A 20,752-nucleotide genomic window follows, 5' to 3' on the forward strand; every position below is an offset into this window, starting at 1 on the left:
ACAGCTGCTGGTGGAAAATGGCTGCTTCTGCCTCCCTGCAGATCTGCATGGGTGTGTAGGAGACAGAGAGAGGGGGAAGGGTTCATAGAGGGCAACAGAATGGACATCACACACACACACACACACACACACACACACACTCACAGAGTGCATCATTGCGACTGCCTCTACAGGAAACGTTCCCTTGGCGGTCTCTCCAGATAACATTACGCAGTCGGCTCCATCCAGCACAGCGTTGGCGACGTCACTGCCCTCCGCTCTGGTTGGCCGGGGATGGGACACCATGCTCTCCAGCATCTAAATAAAGACACACACATATTGCCTTACCTTCACATTCGTCTGCTAATGACGAGACGAATCTGAACGACGCCGCGTGATCAACGATTCCATCAGAAATAAACGATTCTGTTGGCACTTTTTTCGGGCCCCAAAGTGGAGCGAGGCGCACAGAGGAGGCAGCGGAGGGACCAGCTGATGGTGCTGTGGATGGACGAGTGGCGTGGGAGAAATGAATGACCACTTAGGCTCCGCCGGGCGCCTCTGACTTTATTACTGACACGTCGGAAACACAGAATAATGAGCCAATAAACAGGGCGGACGGTTGGAAAATGAGATCGCTCGCAGCGCTGCCTCCAAAACGGCCTTTGGTGAGGGCTGAGGAGCCGCTGCTAATGCTGATTACTGTGTGCTGTGTGTGTGTGTGTGTGTGTGTGTGTGTGTGTGTGGGTGGCTTTGGGTCTCGAGTATGGCAAACCTGCTATAACACTGTCACTCCGAGTAAAGAGCTGTAGAATAAACACGATACAGCTCTGTGACTCAACATGGCTCCAAGAGTGTGTGTGAGTGTGTGTGTGTGTGTGTGCATGTGTAAGTGTGTGTAAGTGTGTGTATGTGTGTATGTGTGTGTGTGTGCGTGTGTGAGTGTGTGTGTGCGTGTGTGTGTGTGTGTGTGTGAGTGTGTGTGAGTGTTGTACTCATTACATAGTGAATACCAAATACTCATTCTTCTGGTAAAGTGAGGACATTTTTGATGGTCCTCACAAGTTTAAAGAACTGTTTGAGGGTTAAGACTTGGTTTTAAGGTTGAGCTTACAGTTAGGGTCAGAGGTCAGGGGTCAGGGGCTAGTTGGGATGGTTAGTGTAAGGAGCTGGCACACAGTGACTCTATGAAAGTCCTCACAAAGATAGATGCACAAGAGTGTAGGGGTGTGTGTGAATATTCCCCCTCTGCACGTGCTTGTGCACGTGCGCATCCCTGACCTGCGTGGCACAGATGACGGGCTTGCCGGCAGAGTTGCAGCGTCCGATCATCATCTTCTGGGCGATAAAAACTTTCTCTGCCGGGATCTCGATCCCCAGGTCGCCGCGGGCAACCATCACGCCGTCGCTCTCGGCCAAGATCTCCTCAAAACTGGAAGAGCGATCAGAGGAAGGAATGGGTAGAATTCAGGAGTCTGGGAGTGGAAAAATAGGAAGCAGCAGGAGGACTGGAACCCATTATTCCCAGGATGGACACATGGACAATGGAACCCAATGGTTCCTGCTGATCAGACGTAAAGAATCCCTAAAGTTAGAGTTAAAACATCAGTGTGAGGACACACACGGGGGCCGGACAGACGGAGTGTGTGATGCTCATCTCAGCTGGCCATCCAGGCACACCGTGGCGCCGCTGCGCACGCCTCCGGCAGCCATATTGTGACTCCCGTACGTGGTTGTTATCAACGTGTTGCGTGTTCCTTGGAATTACTTTTGAACGCCCTGCCGGCTTTCCACCTTGCTGATCACTTTGATGCTCTGTCCGTGGGCCCCCAGGGCCTTCCGCACGTCTTGGACGTCCTTGGCCGAGCGGATGAAGCTGGCGAAGACCATGTCCACGCCCTGCGCCACCCCGAACCTCAGGTCAGCCTTGTCCTGCTCGCTCACAGCCTGGAGCCCGATGAGGTCGCACCCGGGCAGGTTGACGCCTTTGCGGCTGCACAGAATTCCGCCGGATTCGATGGCCGTGTCCACCCAGTCGGAGCCTGAGGAGAGAGCGGACGCACAGAGGAAGTTCCGGATCCATAATTCAGCCCCTGATCGGACATCCAATAATGATCACGGCGCTCATCCAGAAACATTTACCAATTTCTACGACTTTGAGTCCGATCAGGCCGTCGTCAATGTAGATCTTGCTCCCCTTCTCGAGGACCCGGGGCAGATTGGGATAGTCCACCCAGACGGTCGTCTCGTCTGTCTTGTCTTTGTCGCTCTCTGCTGTCACCACGCGCACGTGGCCGCCCTTTTTCAGCTCCACCTCCTCCTCCACCTTCTGCACGCTCGTGCACACAGAGAGGGATCAGAATTAGACTTCCTCCGCCCGATTCCACCCGACCGATCCGCTCTTTTGTCGACGAAGCGCAGCACTTTTACCCCTTTCACTAATCCAGTGCGGATCTCTGGACCCTTCGTATCCAAGGCGATGGCGACGGGCCGATAATACAAGGGGTCGGGGGTTATCGACTCCACCGCCTCTCGGATGTTTTTGATGGTTTGTCCGTGATACTGAGGGACGGACAGAGATCAGGACAAAAGGCCGACGCCTGGCGAAGGCACACAGGGAAACAGTGAAGAAGCGTGGCCCTTACTTCATGTGAGCCGTGAGAGAAATTTAGACGAGCGATATTCATCCCAGCTTTCACCATCTCTTGGAGTTTGGGGACTGATCTGGATGCAGGTCCTGGAAGGAGCGTAAGAAAACTGTGAGGCCGCCCCCAAAAATTCATTGTAGACCCTTTCTTTCAAGTCATTAACTCATTTTGAGGGCTAAACATTTAAAACGCTGAATGCTAAACATGTAAAATGCTAAAACTTTGCCGTCATTCCTTATTTTAAGGTTTGGATTATTGTACCATTGAATGCAGCAGCCCCCCCCCCTCATCCAAAGCTGAAAGTGAGCCTCAGTCTCTGTGACACTCACCGATGGTGCAGATTATGCTGGTGTTGCGGGCTGTGATCGGCTCCTGGTTGATGTCTAGGAGACAGAGATGTTCCAGGAATGTGTCAGCCATGCTGGCATCCAGCTGCTGGCGCTGGATGAAGGAGTCCGGCAGCGTCATCGTCTCTGAGTAACGCCTGATGCACGCTGTTGTGGCAGAGAGAAGTGCGGCGGTGAGTTCGGACCTCCGCTGACAACTCCACCTGTGACTCCGGCCAAGTCAAAGTGCAGTCACAGAGGAAAACACGGGCTTTAGCCGTGGAAGCGATGTATGAAAGCTGTCCAGGCGCTGATGTTTGTGACTGAGATTAAACACAATGAATGTTGTATTATAAGACTAAGAACCTGTCTGTGGGATGTGCAACTCAACGACATTAGAACGGATGTGAAGCAACACTGACGGGTTTGAGTAATGAGATGTATAAACAATCAAGTGAGGTTCTAACCTCCTACGTCCTTGTATTGTATAATAGGGCCACGGAGGATGATGCCTCTCTCTTTATAATACTCTAGCAGGACGCCTCAGTATGTATATGGGTCAAGAGGTGCACGCTGGTCAGCTGACCTGCATTCCACAATTTTAGATGCATTTTCAATGTACTAAACTCCCCAGAGACCCTCTGTGCGACCTGTGTAAAGGAGTCAGGAGCCTGGACCCAAGTGCAAAAGGAAACAGAACAAGTATCAAAATCCAGGAAACAAACTCTTTAACCCAGACGGAGACAAAAGGTCACAATAGGTCAAAACCAGGCAACAAGCGTGCAAATATATATATATAATAAGTCGAAGGCACCAAACAGGCGTGCACGCTCGCACACAAGAGTGCCAAAGACAGCCTGGCACAGAAAGTAAAGGGGGCGTGGCTTAAATAGAGACAAGAGCAGGTGGGTAACGAGCAGGTGAAGCGAATTAACAACTTAAACTACTTAAATAAAGATAAACTAAAACTAATCACACAAGCAGGGACCCAAACTACCAAAATAAAACAGGAAACACACACAAAAACCAATGAAATATCATAACAGCTAAATAAACTACAACCTTGTTCACAGTCATTCTTGGTGGTGGTGTTGGACCAGGTATAACGGGCATATTTGTTGTTATTGCAGGGTTAGGGTTAGGTGTCTTTATGACCAACCAGATGCTCATTGGCTGCAGACCAGGCTGTGCCCCGAGAGGGAGGATCTCCTGCCCTTCTCAGTCATGTTTTACCCTGTGGTGGTTGACAAAAGTTGCTACAGACACGACCCAATAATGCACAATATAATGAGAAACCAGTCTGGAAACCTTCAACTTTGGACGTTGTTAAATCCAATTTAGAGGTTTACACAGAACTAAGACTTCCCAGTTGATCGATTTTCAGTTTTCCTTGAATTGCAGGTAGAACCTGAGCCGACCCGAATAATCCCGGGTGTTTCAGACAAGCGTTTATTGTCATGTGAGCTGCTAAAAGCCAAGAAGCGGATCAGAACGCACTGAAAACCAAAGAGATGACTGAGTTAATGGACAGAAAGGATCAGACATACTGTACTATAAAGGACAGAACCGAACAGTTCCTGGAACTGGAGGGACCCCCCTGATCTTCCCTGACAGACAGTAGCTCTTGGGGGGGCTGAGGGGTGAGGGCAGGGTGGGAACAGGTAACATTGGCCTTGACATCTGCCCGTGACATCAAAATGATTGTTTTCTTTTTAAACTTAATTCAGCCAGGAGCTTGAAGCAGAAGTCTTTGTTTCATAACTCTCCGAATTCTTGTGCTTGATTTAAAGCAAAGGCCTGGGCTCCACCTCAGAAACAGTTCATCCCATTTAAACGAACCAGCGAAAACCATAAATAATCAAAGACAGCAAATATGTGAACTGATTAATTACGACCCAGCTGAGACGAGAGCGTAATGGCCTCCAGTGCCCTGTCCCTGGGCTCCACCTAAACCCGAGCATGTACAAACGTGGCCGTCTCTCCTGCAGAGCGCCGTGGTCTAACAGCCTCCATCCCAGAGGACGTCACAGTCAGTCAAGCCTGCAGCTCCTGTCTCCACAGGGGGGCAAAGAGTAAAAAGCAGAGAGGCGAGGAGAGATCCTGGAGGACCAGGTCAGCCCTCAGAACACAGCAGGAGGTAAAAAGACCAAGGAGCCGAGAGTTGGAGCGAGGAGAGAAGGAGCGATCAACCTGACGGGCCAAGCTTCTACGTAAAGCTGAGCTGCTGAATCACTTTCACTCTGCCACCTGTCGTTTGCAGCCCCACCCTCATCATGCAGCCGGCGCGCAGTAGAAGAAGAGACGGGGGTGAGGAGACGGGTCACGAGCGCTGTATAAACAGCTAATCGTGCCTTCTTATTCCTTATTCCTCCCCGCTCCGTCTCTCCACCCTTCTGTGGCCCAGTTCTGCCGCGCTGCTGCACACATCACATGTCCCACTGAGATCCTACTCTGACACTACCCAGAGTGTATGCACGGACACACACACACACACACACACACACACACACACACATGCAGACTTGTTACAGATACACTGGCTATAAATAGACATTAGGTCAAAGATGTTGCGCAACATTGATCAAGGTTCAGATCTTAACAAGAAAAGGTTGATGGGTGCATTGTTGTAGCTGATGGCAAAGGGCCAAATTCCTGCGTGAGCGCACGTCACTGTGCATGTCACTGATCAATGAGCAGACATATATTCAGCTGTAACTCTGCACTAAAGCTTAAGTTCAGGATAAAACACCTGGTAAACGTTGCAGCACGTCCGACTAGAATCAAGTGTTGCCAATAAACGATATAAGTGCAAACATTAGAACTAGATTGGCCTCTGCTACTGATCTACGCCCATGATTCTTTTAGCAAGTGTGTGACACTCACCGGTTCTGCCATGACTGGTCATTCTTCAAATAGATATGTGATAATCCACTGTGCTCGTTCTCCTCCTGTGGTGCTTCCTGAAAGTCTGACAGTCTCCTGCCTGGTGCCGTATTGGGGAGGTGCAGAATCCTCTAATCATGTGTCACCTGGACAAGCCCAGTCCAGCATGCGCTCTTTTCTTCCACCGCCCTTTACCTTCATCACTCCTCCCACTCACACCACTGGTGGATCCCAGCTCCCGACTGGGCCGGCTGGAGGCCGGAATGAACTTTATCAAAATGTTCCCGTGACAATAAGCTGTGTGTGGTGTCGTCTCGAAGACGAAGACCTGCTGAGTCAAGAAGGTGGTCCAGGTGATGATGTGTCAAAGAAACGGGCACGGAGCGGTGGACTTCGCACACTCATGCATGAACCTCAGTCGTGCTCGCAGACGGTGTAAATCTTTAGCCAAAGCACAAACAGACCTTTGCTCCGAAGGTGGCCTGGAAAAGAGAACCATGTGATCTGTTTTACGTCTATGACATAACAGTTGTGCGTTTATTAGACCAGACTGATCAAGATATAATGTTTTATTAATGGGAACAAAGTGCAAAAGAAGAACGCTGAACAACCAGGAAGCACTTATACCAAACTAGAGTGATTAATATCTAGTTTCTGTCTGGTTGGTAGCAGGAAGAAGCAGCTGGACAGAAAAATTGCAGCGATATTGTGGCACCAAGGTGGAACCACAGACCGAAGGGATAAAGAGGATAGAGACAAATGAGAAATGGAAGAGATTCTACCCGCAGGAGTGGGTGTGTAAACTGAAAAGTCTGCTGTCGGGCTGGCCGCTGCTGCTCCTGTCAAATAAAAACCCTTTTGTAATTATAGATTTTGCAGGCCGACTTTTACCGGTTTGGTCGGTATACGAGCATGTGGTGAGGGGGGAAATTAAATCGGGAAAAAACAAATACAACAATATTTTTTCATACCGTATCTGTAAGGAAATATTTGATCTAAAGACAATAACTACAGTGAAACCGTCACCAATAGCAGCTCACCGTGCGTCTGACCCCACTGGCTCCTGTCATGGGTGGTTAGCCCACGTAAAGAAGGACCTACATTGTCTGTTTGGGCCGTGCTGGGCCCCAGGAGTTCTGGCCCAGCCAACAGGCGCCTTCAGGCCTCCTCTCTGCTGGAGGAACTCTGTGTGAACCTGACAAAGAGGGAGAGGGAAGTCAGGGCGTCTCTGCTGAGGCTAGAGCCACTGCGACCTGAGCCTGGAGATGGAGGGATGGCCTTGAGTTTAAAAAGGAATAAAACTAGAAAGACTAAAACTGTTCTATTATTTCTATAGTATAGTTTCTGTGTCTCGTATCTATGCTACTACATGGTTTTTAATCTATAATCATCCAGCATGTGATTCTGTAAGCACTTCAGAGGTGCCTGTGTGGATCAGACAAACTAGACGTGGTCCCAGCATTGATCCCTGGGGGACTCCACAGCAACATTAGTCCAAAGAAAAATAGAGTTTTTTTCCATTGGAAACAAAATCTATTAATTGAGACGTTGTTCACTGAAGGAAAAAACATCTGTATGAGAGTGTTTGCTAAAATATCTGCTGTGCTGTTGAGGGTTGGAAAAGGGAAGAATTTGACCTCTCTATAGTGGTTCTAATACCTCCATTATATTCATTGTTCTGATGATCTCCTCTTGTACTCCCAGTTGTGGCACCAGCACGTCGTTCACTGCAGCTCCCAACCTGTGAATAAATCATCCTCTGCCTCCCAAACCTCCTGACCAGCAGTGACCTGCGGATGAGGCCGTCAGTGGCTTTAATGGTTTGCCGAATCCACATCCATGAAATTGGGTGAACATGGATTACGAAGAGCACAATGGTGCAAATTGTCTGGTGTGATTTAAAGCAAAACGGTCTTTCAGGCGGACCTCTTTGGAGAAAAAAAATCACTTGTTCATTCATTTATAATTGCTGTGCATTTTTAGGTTAGAGCCAAATGTCCCTTTAAGGTCCTTCATTGTCCACTTACACAGTCCAAGATATGATGATTGCGGTCTTCATCAACACCATGAATCATTGATTGAATAGTTTAAAGTGGAATACTCTAAAACTGGAAATGCAGGATGACCTTGTTCCCTGATAGCATCAGCAGATGGCTGTGGAATGTGTCCTCAGCTGCTCCACAGACCATGTAAGTTAAAAGATGCTCATGCTCTCATTAGCAAGTGTGAAACTGTTGACATCCAGACGTTCTCCCTCCCACAGGCCTGCTGCTGAGTTAGCTTGGTAATAATAATAACGGCAATAATGTGGCTAATCAATCAGAAAACAGATTAAATGACAATAGATGGTGGAGAAGAACGACAACAAGGCTGAAGTGGCTACGCAGTATTTAGATTATAATGTGGCAGAAACCTGTAGGTGGAGGTCAGTCAACACTTTTTTGAACATAATTGTTTGCCCCACCTCATTTCAAAATGTCGGAAAACATAGTTTACATAATTGGCGTATGAGAAATATTTTCACATTTTAAGTGACAAATTAAAAAAAGTACTTTTGTTGTAGGTAGTATTAACAATATTGTTTTTTTTTTAAAAAAGCATATTGGATTTATTTATATTTAATCTCTGAGGTCAGCAGATTAGATAATAATAATAACAATAATAATAATGTTCAAACTATTTATTTTTTCATTTAGAATCTGTGGTTTTCTGGGAACAGCACAGGGAGGACAGCAAGAAGAAAGGATGACTGCCCTGGTTCCCACACGAGAAACACCAAAAGCTCGCCGCTCCTCGCCGTGGGGGTCAGAGCTTGGTAAATGTAATCTTCGGCGGAGTCTCGGGCATGAGGATGAGTGTGCACATGGTTTTGATGTCCTCTGAAGACGGCACGCTGAGGTCGAAGCCCAGCAGGATCTAGAAGGACAGGGAGGAGAAGCTTACGCAGGGTTTAGCCTCCATAGCAACCAGGCAATACTTCCCCCAACAGACTCACGTAACAGACGTGTTAGATATTGAATGAAATTATTACGTTCTATCACTCAACCTGGTGACCTGGGAGACCTTTATTGCCCGTTACAATGTGACCCATCTCAACAATCTTGTGTGTAACCCACGTGCATGAGCAGCAGTTGCATCTCATTCTCAGCGATCCTCCTCCCGACGCACTGCCTCGCCCCGAACCCAAACGCCAGGGAACGGAACCCTGTTCCCCCTCCTCTCTGGCCCTCCTCTCTGCTTTTGCCCCACCGGCCGGGGTCAAAGCGTAGGGGGTCCTCAAAGACCTCTGCACTCCTTCCCAGAGGGTAAAGGCAGGCCTGGACCATCGTCTGGGTGGAGATGTTGAACACAATCACCCGAGGTGGTGGTGGTGGGGCGACTGTGTGTTTAAAAGCCTTGAGACTCACCCCAGCGGGTATGTGGTAGTTCTGAAGAACGATATCTTTGACTGGATACCGCTGCACCGTGGTCCCCACAGGATATAACCTGGGACAAGACAAGACACAAGCAATAACTTTGTTAATCCAGACATTATGTCTGACTTTGGAAACACGCACCTGGATTACAGGCAATCAATAGTCACCCCAGGAATTATGTGGTTTAGTGCCATATTATTTGCTATTGATTGGAAGGAGAAGGATTTTTCCCCTCTCTCGTCGTTTCAGCTTGTTTTCTGTGGGGATTTTGTGAGGCTCTTGGGCTGTCACGACCCCAAAACGATTGGTTCTTGACAGAAATCCATCAACAGATGGATTTGTGGATGGAAAAGTTCAGACTTGGGCGCGAGCTGGAATCATTTTTGTCAGGCCTCTTATCAAGCAGCAGCCTGATGTTTCGAGCACGTGGCAACACTGGTCGTAGGTCAGAAAGGCGTGGAGGCGCCTCGTGGATTACCTGAGAGTCTCCCTGATCGTACCCTTCAGCAGCGGCGCCTCCTGCAGGGCCTTCTGAGGGTCCCCGCCAGCCTGGGCCCATGACTCTTGCACCTGCTGCCTCACCCGCTGCTGCACCTCCGGGTTGCGGCCGAGTTCGAACAGAGCGAACTGTAGAGGCACCGCCGTCTGAGAGGTGGGGCAAAATTATTACGCTGGGATTATTAGAGTGGTGAGAGTCATTCAAACACACACACACACACGCACACACACACACCGTGTCGACCGCTCCAGCCATCAGCTCAGTGATGTTGGCTTTGATGAGCTCCAAAGATAGCTGTCCTTTGGCCATGAGTTGCCCCAGGACACCTTTATACCGGCCCCCACCCTCAGGACCTCGACTCTGGGAGTGTGACAGCCGCTGGTACCCCCTCTGGATCCTCTCCTCCGCTGTTGGAAGAGCGGGACAGGATGGCAGCCGCGGATTCAAAGGATTCGATGGATCGGCGCCGGAAGGAGCATCGTACCGTGAGTGAAGATGTGGTCCCAGGCGCTGGCGTGCTGGGTCCACAGAGGGGCTCCCAGGTGGAGCAGCAAGCGGTGGGGCAGGTAGAGGAGAGGGGGCGTGGTGGCCAGCATTCGCTCCACTGCCCAGATAAACTTCTGTGACTCCAGAGAAGGGGAGGAGGAGAAGAGGCCGATGCGTTCCCCGTAAAGCACGTGGCAGCTGGCTGCAGGGAAACAGCATTTCAGTTTCTATTCCTCTCTATTACAGAGCCGAGGAACTGAACCAAAACAAGTCTCCCGAAAGACCGATTTAGGGAACTCGACAGCCGGGTGAGTCATTGGAGACGTGAGGGGAATTTTGATTTCTTGGACTGTTCTCGTCTCTAATCTCATTTCACGCATGTCTAATAATTTAGCTGCATGAGAAAAATTAAGAATTGTTAAAGGTGAAGGCAAAAAAACACCCTTAAACCTTAAATGTGCACATATTTGATCTGTAGTGGGATCGAAATGGAAACTCCGACCTTGGTGCTGCTGTAATATAGACCTAATGTTCCCAAATCAAACTTGGTTTTTTGCTATTAACTTCACACAGTCGACCAGAATAGAGATTAGGTCGGTCTATTTCTATAGCGGCTTAACGCCTGACTTCATGTGTTCCAGTCCGTTAAGCACGTCTCCCTCCCTCCCACTCTCTCCCTCCATCTCTCTCTCCCCCCTCTCCCTCTCTCTCCCCCTCTCTCCAAGTCACTGCAGAGGTGAGTAAATGCTGCATTTCTGAGCATCGTTGCTGCTGTGAAAGTTTCACCTTCTCCTTGACCTCCCATCCTAACAAAAATGAAGTTCTGATGGGAGCAGCGGAACGTTCGGGGCTGGAATCATTAAAATTCAGGCTGACGTTCCGGAGGAACAGACTGGAGGATGTGATCCTCTGACGTCACAGCCTACGTCAGCGTTTGTGACTCAACTGCAAAGATCTCGTTTTTGAGGAGAAGAATGAAATATAAGCAGGAGGTGAAGTGGATCTGCTCCCCCCCCTCCCCCACCAGTTCAAGGTCAACCACGAATAGAACACACGAGGGATCAGAGGAGCGGCATCTCCGTCCGACCCCTGTGTAAACCATGTTTGAACTTCTGCTACAAAGGTCACAGATGTCCTCAGACGGTCTCGGACCTTCCAGAGCGAAGCGGAACAGATCCGGGCTGGGATTTATCGTCAGGCTGCGTTTGCCGCGCTCTCCTCTTCCCTCCCTCTCCACCTTCGTCTGCATCATGTGACAGAAATCCTGGGCCACCTCGTCGAGCAGCGGGATGAAGCGCCGCACCGCCTCGCTCATCATCACCTCCTTGTTGAGCAGGAGACGGTCGGCTCGCCATTCTTCGCCGTTCCTGTGGGGAGAGGGTTCAAATCCAGGTTCATGTCTTCAATGACAAAATTCAGCTGCGGTGGCTCCTCCCTCCCTCCCGTTACTGTTATTTTAACACATCTGTCAAGTTGTTTTCGTTCTTTTTGAATTACAACTCTCATCTTTGTGTGTACTAAAGCGTTTAAGATGTGTTTTGGTTTCTGATTTTACTTTTGTGACCTCCCCCCCCCCCCCCAAATATAGCTGCATGCTCATCTTACTTATGCTGATGTGACAGCGAGGCACAGAGAGGCTTAAATAAAGACAAAAATATGTACAGCTAGAGGGAGATAAATATTAAATATCAGTGAGGTGTGAAAGAGTCGCTGAGCGCAGAGCAGTGACGGCAAACACCACTTTTTTTCCTCCCACACAAATAAAATCTGCAGTTTCTTGGGAGCAGAATAAATAAAAGATCCTGGGTGTCGCCGTCTGTAAGAAGTGTAACTTTTTCAGCCTGACGGCAATAATCGGATTGTTGTTGTCCAATATTGATCTCCAGCAGTGGAGGAACAGTCATGGAAATGAGGCCAAATGACACCAACACGAACACGTGCACGGCGCTACTGACTTGAGGAAGACGCCTTTGCCGTGCTGCCGCGTCTCTCGATGCGTCGCCCACGGCTGCAGGGTCATCCGTCGGGGGTGCAGACCCTCGGAGCGAAACAGCTCACTGATGTCGGACGGCAGCATGATGTTCACACTGCTTTGGGTGCCCACGTGCTCCCTTCACACACACACACACACACACACACACACACACGGTAGTGCTTTGATCATCACCTGAGAACCTTTTTGAAGGTGATACCTGTAGATGGGGCCGAGAGAGTTGAAGGTTCGCTCCATGTGCTTGTGAAGGTGCCGGAATCGATCTTCCCTCCAGAACCTCAGTAGGTTGACCCAGCTGTTCCTCCCTGTGTGGGGGATCTCCTCAAAGCTCCTCACCTGTCCATCCACGCCCTTCTTGCTCTCTGGAACCTCGGCTCCTTTGCAGGCCCCTACCTTTCCGTCCACGACCGCCCCCGCTGCTGTTCGGAATCCCCGGGCGCTCCGTGCTCTGACACCGGCGCCGGCTGGAAGCCACATGCTCCTCATCCTCCAGAGCCGTTCGCCCGTCTACAAGTGACTCCTTCCCTCCTCCATCCCAGAACTCGCGTCCCTGAATGCTCTGATGGACTGATAGCAGATGATTTATGGATGCGGAGATCAGGGTTCAAGAGAATGGCAACACGGCCCAAACGTCAGGCTGAAAACAAACCACACGAAGGCCGAAACCCCCCCAAAAAAGAAAAAAAGAAAAATCCAGCTGGTTGAATCATTTATTGAAACTTTATGGCTCCACTATAATAGCAGCTGTGATGAGACTAATGTGATGAGACTAATGTGATGAGACGACTGTGATGAGACGACTGTGATGAGACGACTGTCATGAGACTAATGTGATGAGACTAATGTGATGAGACGGCTGTGATGAGACTAATGTGATGAGACGACTGTGATGAGACGACTGTGATGAGACGGCTGTCATGAGACTAATGTGATGAGACTAATGTGACGGCTGTCATGAGACTAATGTGATGAGACTAATGTGATGAGACGGCTGTGATGAGACTAATGTGATGAGACTAATGTGATGAGACGACTGTGATGAGACGGCTGTCATGAGACTAATGTGATGAGACTAATGTGATGAGACGGCTGTGATGAGACGACTGTGATGAGACGGCTGTCATGAGACTAATGTGATGAGACTAATGTGATGAGACGACCGTGATGAGACGACCGTGATGAGACTAATGTGATGAGACGGCTGTGATGAGACTAATGTGATGAGACGACTGTGATGAGACTAATGTGATGAGACGCCTCTGATGAGACGGCTGTGATGAGACTAATGTGATGAGACGACTGTGATGAGACTAATGTGATGAGACGACCGTGATGAGACGACCGTGATGAGACTAATGTGATGAGACTAATGTGATGAGACTAATGTGATGAGACGACTGTGATGAGACGACTGTGACGAGACGACTGTGACGAGACGACCGTGACGAGACGACCGTGATGAGACTAATGTGATGAGACTAATGTGATGAGACGACCGTGATGAGACTAATGTGATGAGACGACTGTGATGAGACGACTGTGACGAGACGACCGTGATGAGACGACTGTGATGCGACGACCGTGATGAGACGACTGTGATGCGACGACCGTGATGAGACGGCTGTGATGAGACGACCGTGATGAGACCACTGACCCTCCTGCACCAGCTCTTTCCAAACAAACCAGTGCTCATAACCAGTCATGGAAAACCCGCCCAGTTTGGCTCCATTAAAGAGTGCACAGTATACAGTACATGAGAGAGAAGGTAAATGAAGACACATCAAAACCATTTTATCAGTTTGTGTGTGTGTGTGGGTGTGTGTGTGTGTGTGTGTGTGTGTGAGTGTGTGTGTGTGTAGAGAGAGAGTACATGTTGCCCTGAGATCCCTCACCTGTGTATAGACCCATTTGGATCCATATTAACTAACAGTAACTTTTGTCATTCATATATTAACAACAATAATAAACCAACTGACAGAATAGTATCAGAACGTCAGTGTAAGAGTCCAAAAGTCCTTTTCTGATATTCTAATGCAACGTCCTACTTCTAGATCCTGTCAAAGGCAAAATATCATCCTTTTTACTTTATCAATCCCCCACAATTGACACTAAAACACGGTCGGCGTCCGATATTTTACTCAGGTGTGGCCTGGTCACCACGGTGACGGAGATGATTGACAGGTCTTGTGTTTTAGGAGCAGCAACGTTAACAAGGCGGCGTGCTGATCGTCCCTGTGACCACGTATTGATCACATGACCTTACAGGCTCCCCCCCTGCCTGCTGGAGCAGAACCTCTGCTGCGATGTCTCTCAGCGCGCGTCGCCGTGCCAACGCTGAGGCCTTGGAAGGCGCGCAGCAGATTGAAGCTAGAGTCCTTGGGGTTGGCTTCAGGATGGATGATCTTCGACAGCTCGCGGGGGAGCGACGGCTTCCCTCCGACGGTCCGAAGGCGGTTCGTGTCCTTGGAGTTCTAATTGTAAAGGAAAAACATTAGTTAAAAGCCTGGATATGAAAGCAAATCCCCTAAATTAGCTCTGTGGAGGGATTGCTGGAGTCGCTTTGACCCCGCCCACCTCGGAGAGCTGATATTTCCTCCTGAAGTGAGCTCTCATCGCCGCTCTCTGCGCGTTCTTCTGAGCGTTCGCGGCCTCCCGCAGCTTTCTGCAAACAGGGCGGATGGAAACTCAAACACGCGTCACAGCTGACGACTGTTTCTGAAAGGATCCCTGCACCACGACGACCTCTGCACTCTAACCCCAACCTGCCTCTCTTTCTCCAGATCTGCCTGGTACGAGCGGACAGTCGGCGGCTCTCTGCTGCGAGTGGCTCGGTGGGGGGGGGGTCCTCCTCGATCTGCAACAGCCTCCCCTCCCTCCTCCACCTCTGCCCCTCCTGTTCCAGCGTTTGGCCCCGGGCCCCCTCCCCTTCAGCCCCGACACACAGTTGGCCAGCTTCTTGATGGGCGCCCTGAGCGCCTTCTTCACTCTGGCCACGGAGTTCATGTCGCTCCGGAGATCAATCACACTCGTGCTGAAGTGGCGGCCTGACGAGCAGAGGTCGGCGCCGTCCTTCGTTTATGACGGGTTACTCTGGCAGGGCAAAGTCAGAACACACACACACGGCGTCATACGTGGTGGCTGCAATAACTCAGGCAGAGACATAGCAAGGACAAGGACAGCATCCAACGAAGACACACAGACAAACACACACACACACAGACATCTTCATATTTCTATCTTTGTGGGGACTTTCATAGCAGCTTTGAAATTATGATGATTATCCAAAATGTCCTCCCTTGCCAAAAATGTCCTCACTGTGCTAGCAGAATGAATAACACAAGGGCACACACACACGCACACACACACACACTTCTGTTAACGAAGACTATATGCAGAGGAAGTGCATGTCCTCCACAGGAAGTTGAATTATTAGCAGATGCTAAGTGTAGCTTTAAAAGGCTCTCTGCCTGAACTCAACATCAGCTCCGCTGCTGCTCTCTTACCTACAGAACTGGCAGCGTTCGGCTGAAGGCTCAGCCATAAATCCAGATCAAGCTCCGACCAGATGGCTTCTGCCGCGACCAGACACCCAAACTTAAAAACAAATCAGATTTTAAAAAAGGGCAAAGAGAAGAAGGAACAATCGCTCCCGACACACTGATGTGTTCTTCTGCCCTCGCGGGGGTAAAACGCGGCTTTCTTCTCCTCGGCTCCACTCTGTCCCCCTTTCCTCTCCACTCCCCCCCCCTTTCCTATACTGACTTAAGGGACTTAATGGGGGAAGCTCATTAGCCGTGGCAGGGAATGCACCTGATGACTCACGTGTCTGTGACGAGGATTTGGGGTCGTGAGCTGATGTCATGCTGACTGACACATGCTGACATCAGTCCCTTCTTGTCCTCTTACGCCCTGAATGCGACATAGATACGGAAAAATATCCTGTAACTAAAAAAAGGTTGTTTTTAAAAAAAAATCTAATGCGGGTGTCCATCAGAGAAAAGACCACTGAGAAAACTATGAACACACACACTTGTACTTCTGTACTTGTGAGGACTTTAACAGAAGTAATACCAGCTCCTAACTCTTAGGTTAACCACCCCAACTAACCCCAACCCTACACAAAATCTAACCGCAACCTAAAAACCAAGTTTTAACCCTCAAACAGGCCTTTGAAGTTGTGAGGACCACCCCAAATGTCCCCACTTTTGCCAGTTGAAGGTGGATTTGGTAACGAGCAGAAGAACACACGGACCAGTTTGGGCAGGTGAGGAGATTTTAATCCTTTAAGGAGATCTGGGAGAGGAGCCACGCCTCGCCCAGCACACGCTGACACGGTCAGTTTAGTCATCCAGGAGCGCCATCGTTGTTGGCAGAAACAGATCAGCTGGACATCACACAGTTACATTTAAGGGAAAGGTTTTTCATTTTTCACGAGTCATTTAAACGTTGATAAAGTGCTGAATCATGCGGGTTCGTTCGTGCACGAACTTCCATATAAACCCACAAAAAAAGAGCAAACTAAGGAATTCCAAAACACTTTATAGTCAATCACACACACACACACACACACACACACACACACACACACACACACACACACACACACACACACACACACACACACACAAACAGACTCACTGCTCAGTGGTCTGTTCTCTTGAGAGCGTTTTAAAACATCTTCTTGTGTTTTACCTCATTGTTTTAGCTCAGCATGTCTTGATTTGGGGATGTTGAAAATAACTTCTACATTCTCACCACTAGATGTCACCAAATCACACTCACAGCACCTGTACATAAAAGTTTGGCAAAAATGGCACCAAATAAAACACATTTTTACAAACGTGGCTGACGAGCTGTACATGACTGAGGCACCTTTAAAGTCACAGACCATCAGATGATGGGCAGACCCTACAACACCCCCCTCCAGCCTGCTGGAGTTGTTTGGCTCTGATTATTAAAAAAAAAGAAATCACATTATCATTTATTGAACTGTGGGCTTTCACATTGTTCCTCATATCCCCCCCTTCCTGCTACTTTCCTGTGTCATTACAGCATCTAACTGAAACCATCAAACTCATCGCCTCTAAAAGATCGAGCAGGTTTCTGATGTTGCCTGAAATCTAACAGAAGAGAAGCTGTTAGTCCGTTGCTGAGGAGCCCAAAGCTGCTGGGATGTCCTCGTCAAATCAGGTTACCGAGGATCATCTGCTCGTGTTACAGCTGTTCCTCCAGACTCGGCTCGCTCCTGCGTGACGGAGGGGCAGGAAGAACGGGTGATGCAGCGCAGGGGAAAGAGCGATGCGTTTGGCGGGTTCGTACTCCAGCATCTTCTCCAGGAGGTTCAGAAAACTGCGGTGCTCCGTTCCCTGGGACAACAGGTACTCCTGCAACAGCACAGACCCGGAGAAAGGGGCCAGTTTTGTTGGGTTCCTCGCCCCCGGTCGGCGGGTCCGGACTCACCTCTAACGGCTTACGCTTGGCTTTCACGTAGTGTCCGGCCTTGGAGCAGTGGTTCCAGTCCAGACGCCCCCGGTGGAAGTATTTCTGCTGTCTGTGATGAGGTCACGTTTCATTACGGCTTGTTTCCACTCGTTAGGGTGCGCACGGGTGTGTTACCTGCTCCTCTGGACCATCCTGCGAGGAATCGGCCCCTGGACCCTCTCCATCATAGCCAGGTGCTCCCTGTTGTCGTGAGTCTACAAACGGAAACAAGCGAAACCCTCATAGACAAAATCCTGATCCAACATGGCGGCAGGAGGAGCGGGCGCGTCACCTGGTACAGAGTGAAGCCTTCGTAGTATTCGAACAGGATGCAGCCGATGCTCCACACGTCACAGGGGTGGCCCCACCCCAGCTCTGCAGGACGGAGAGGAGCCACGCACACCCGTCACACACAGGAGACTCACCCCCCCCCCCCCCCCCCCCCCCCCCCGGTTGTGTTCCCAGTCCAGATGAAAGTCCCCTACCCAGGATGACCTCTGGAGCTCGGTAGTGACGCGTAGAGATGACGGCGGAGTGGTGTTCGTGGTCAAACGTGGCGCTGCCGAAGTCCACGAGCCGCACCGTGGTGTCGTTTATCCTCCGCTCGCTGCACTTCTGAGGGCGACCAAAAAAAAAAGCAACGTCTTCAATGTTAAACAGCAAATTCAAATCATCGTTGCACGTTTGTGCAGGGAAATATACCAACAACTGAAAGAAAGCTTTAGATCTTTCAGCATGCTAAGCTAAGTTAGCATTCTGAACTCACAATGTGGAATCTATTTTATCCAGCAATTGTGCTCTGTCATCTCAGTGGCCTTTGGTTTGATAATTGGCAGCATTGATGGTTATTTATGAAGTCAATATGCCCTTTTCTTCCTCAAACATCTTCAAATTCATTATCTGACCGCGGGCAGAAGATGCAACACCATCCCGCATGCTCAAGTTCCTGCATTTTTAAACTCCAGATGGTCTCTCAGGACACGGCCCACGTGCCTCTGTTTGCTTTCACACCTTCTCGCCGTTGTAGATGAGCGAATAGTCCGAGTTGACAAAGAGGATGTTCTCGGGCTTCAGGTCAGTGTGAGTCAGCTGGTTGTCATGGAGAACTGCGGAGGTGACAGGGGGAAACGGTGTTATCCGCGGAGAGCTGATGACCTCATCTGATGGGAAAGATGGATTTCATGAAAGCTTCAACCAGGACCTCCACTGGAGGGACCCTCTCACACGTCACCCCTGTCAGGACCCTGCAGCAGGCAGGAGAGCCTGACTTTGTTAACTACCTCATTAGCACACATCCTATTTTTTACCAGAGCTGTCTACACATTCATCTAAAACCATACAAAAATGTCGCCGCCCCAGTGGTCAGATAGGTGTATTACGTCTATTATCCAAACTTTTAATTCCAAAACTGACCCCCAGCTTGGTTGGTCACCACAGTGATTAACTATTTTTGGTCAGCAAAAGACCCCTTTGTAGAGTAACGCAGGCGTCTTCAACCCGATGGCTGCGTCAGTGGGTAAACAGCGCTCTGTGGAGGCAAAGGTAACGCCATGCATGCTGGACTCACAGCTGACGGCGTGGCAGATCTGCTGGGCCATGTGTCGGATCTGGTTAATGGGGTAAGGCAGGAAGTTGTTTGCCTTCAGGAAGTCGAAGGTGCTGACAGACAGCAGCTCAAACGTGATGCACACGTGTCCGCAGAAATCGAACCAGTCGAGCATCTGCACGCAGTGGCTGATGGGAGAAGAGAGACGCAGTTTCCCGTGTGAAGCAGCCACGGAGGAGCAGATATTCACCCACTGTTTGCTGTCTGGATCGTTCTGCCGGATCCTTTCCAGCACGTTGATCTCCAGTTTGGCTGCTTCTGTGTATTTCTCCAAGTTCTTAATGATCTTCAGAGCAACTCCAGCCCCCCCTCTGAGGATAAAACCACTGTTTGAGTGCAGTTTTGGTTTTTTTTTATTTGTGTATTTGCAACTCAGAAGATCACCTGTTGAGGTCCAAACACTTCACCACCTTCCCGAACGTTCCCTGACCTAAAGTGTCCACGATCTCATCTGAGGAGCAGATGGAGCCGAGGTTAGAGCCGAGCCGGCGAGTTAGCTGCCAGCAACCGGACTAAACCTACATCGCTCCTCAAGGACGTCCCCACTCCTGTAGGTCAGGTGGCCGCTCTCGGCGTCCCTCTCCCTCGCACCTGGAGCCTGAGCGGAATTGCGCTGGAAAAACAAACAGGTGCAGAAACAGGGGGGGGAAAAAGGCCCCTGACCCCTGCGGGCCCAAAGGTCACCAGCTGGATTTGCACCTGATAACAGATGCTTCCAAACTAAAATTGAACACGGAACGGTCAAAAGGTCACCACTGAAACTGAAAAAAACCCAGAGAGATCAATGATTTGCGCGTGTTATTAAAAGGACTTTAAGCCTGTTTGGAAGAGCCGAGGCTCTATTTTCATCCACGTTCTAAGACCGTTATTAATATGAGACGGGCAGCATGTGCTGAGGAGACGTGGCCGCAGGACGCCGGGCGGTCCACGATCAAAGGAGTCAAAGGAGTCAAAGGTGACCCTGCGAGGACGCGAGGAAGGAAAGAACGCAGAGAAAAGCGAGATACTCACAGGCAGACAGAGGCAGATACAGTCCAGGAAGTCATTACAAAGCGAGTGGAGCTTTGTTCTCCCCATTATGCTGCAGAGATGGGAGGAGGAGGATGAAGGCCGGCCGGGCCGAGGGCAGCAGCAGCAGCACCGGAGGAAGGCGAGAGGACGAAGGAGAGGAAACGCGGAACGAGCAGGAAATCCGAGCAGCACAGAGTTGGAATGAGGTTAAAAAGTCGGGCCGGTGGAAGAAAAAGACGAACCAAGCCAGAGAACATCAGAGATCAGGTCGGAACCCGCAGACAAAACAGAAAGTGGACATGAGTGAGACGAAGGACGGAGCGAGAGAGAGAGCGAGAGAGAGAGAGAGAGAGCGAGAGAGAGAGCGAGCACGAGAGAGAGCGAGAGAGAGAGAGAGAGCGAGAGAGAGAGAGAGCTGAGACGG

At 49.8% G+C, this 20,752-nt stretch overlaps 3 protein-coding genes and 2 long non-coding RNA genes across 12 annotated transcripts in view; 1 reads left to right on the top strand and 4 right to left on the bottom strand.

The window, feature by feature from the left end:
- Positions 1 to 6,249, bottom strand: part of pklr (pyruvate kinase L/R) — an 8,936-nt gene extending 2,687 nt beyond the window's left edge. Inside the window, exons 1-9 of one of the 2 annotated variants that reach the window (XM_003977622.3) lie at positions 5,837 to 6,249; positions 2,957 to 3,121; positions 2,625 to 2,716; positions 2,410 to 2,541; positions 2,122 to 2,308; positions 1,748 to 2,021; positions 1,261 to 1,411; positions 145 to 297; positions 1 to 43 (exon numbers count right to left, since the gene is read on the bottom strand). The exon at positions 1 to 43 is cut by the window's left edge and continues 124 nt beyond it. In XM_003977622.3, coding sequence (XP_003977671.2) covers positions 1 to 43; positions 145 to 297; positions 1,261 to 1,411; positions 1,748 to 2,021; positions 2,122 to 2,308; positions 2,410 to 2,541; positions 2,625 to 2,716; positions 2,957 to 3,121; positions 5,837 to 5,858 — 1,219 coding nt within the window. In that variant the 5' untranslated portion in view covers positions 5,859 to 6,249. Of the gene's footprint in view, positions 44 to 144; positions 298 to 1,260; positions 1,412 to 1,747; positions 2,022 to 2,121; positions 2,309 to 2,409; positions 2,542 to 2,624; positions 2,717 to 2,956; positions 3,122 to 3,539; positions 3,580 to 5,836 lie in introns of those variants that run through there. The other variant, XM_011618799.2, reaches the window with a different exon arrangement.
- A 1,967-nt stretch (positions 6,250 to 8,216) lies between these two features.
- Positions 8,217 to 12,774, bottom strand: cyp11c1 (cytochrome P450, family 11, subfamily C, polypeptide 1). Its single transcript, XM_003977621.2, has 9 exons — positions 12,430 to 12,774; positions 12,193 to 12,348; positions 11,390 to 11,604; positions 10,236 to 10,439; positions 9,986 to 10,158; positions 9,731 to 9,897; positions 9,244 to 9,322; positions 8,953 to 9,165; positions 8,217 to 8,752 (listed from the first exon to the last, which is right to left on the bottom strand). The coding sequence occupies exons 1-9, from the start codon at positions 12,714 to 12,716 to the stop codon at positions 8,642 to 8,644; spliced, it is 1,605 nt and encodes a 534-aa protein (XP_003977670.2). The 5' UTR covers positions 12,717 to 12,774; the 3' UTR covers positions 8,217 to 8,641.
- Positions 10,419 to 11,499, top strand: LOC115250393 (uncharacterized). The gene is made up of 3 exons (XR_003888942.1): positions 10,419 to 10,545; positions 10,963 to 11,270; positions 11,361 to 11,499. It is a non-coding gene; the product is annotated as an uncharacterized lncRNA (long non-coding RNA).
- Positions 12,775 to 14,171: 1,397 nt separating the features above from the next.
- Positions 14,172 to 14,894, bottom strand: LOC115250394 (uncharacterized). Its single transcript, XR_003888944.1, has 2 exons — positions 14,805 to 14,894; positions 14,172 to 14,701 (listed from the first exon to the last, which is right to left on the bottom strand). It is a non-coding gene; the product is annotated as an uncharacterized lncRNA (long non-coding RNA).
- A 1,600-nt stretch (positions 14,895 to 16,494) lies between these two features.
- Positions 16,495 to 20,675, bottom strand: clk2b (CDC-like kinase 2b). 7 transcript variants are annotated; one of them, XR_003888933.1, is made up of 11 exons: positions 20,329 to 20,675; positions 19,840 to 19,975; positions 19,702 to 19,768; positions 19,279 to 19,628; positions 18,723 to 18,817; positions 18,197 to 18,326; positions 18,004 to 18,086; positions 17,847 to 17,926; positions 17,691 to 17,781; positions 17,103 to 17,614; positions 16,495 to 17,017 (listed from the first exon to the last, which is right to left on the bottom strand). XR_003888933.1 is itself a non-coding variant. In XM_011618798.2 (11 exons), exons 1-11 carry the CDS (start codon positions 20,392 to 20,394, stop codon positions 17,432 to 17,434), a joined length of 1,215 nt encoding a protein of 404 aa, XP_011617100.2. In that variant the 5' UTR covers positions 20,395 to 20,675; the 3' UTR covers positions 16,495 to 17,431. The 7 variants fall into 7 exon arrangements, 6 of the variants coding, with proteins under 6 accessions (XP_011617100.2, XP_029694583.1, XP_029694586.1 ...); XM_011618798.2 differs by having other exon boundaries at positions 16,495 to 17,614; positions 19,279 to 19,445; positions 19,512 to 19,628; XM_029838723.1 differs by having other exon boundaries at positions 16,495 to 17,350; positions 17,426 to 17,614.
- Positions 20,676 to 20,752: the final 77 nt, after the last annotated feature.

This window comes from Takifugu rubripes, chromosome 7 (assembly GCF_901000725.2).
Source record: "Takifugu rubripes chromosome 7, fTakRub1.2, whole genome shotgun sequence".
Lineage (NCBI taxonomy): Eukaryota > Metazoa > Chordata > Actinopteri > Tetraodontiformes > Tetraodontidae > Takifugu > Takifugu rubripes.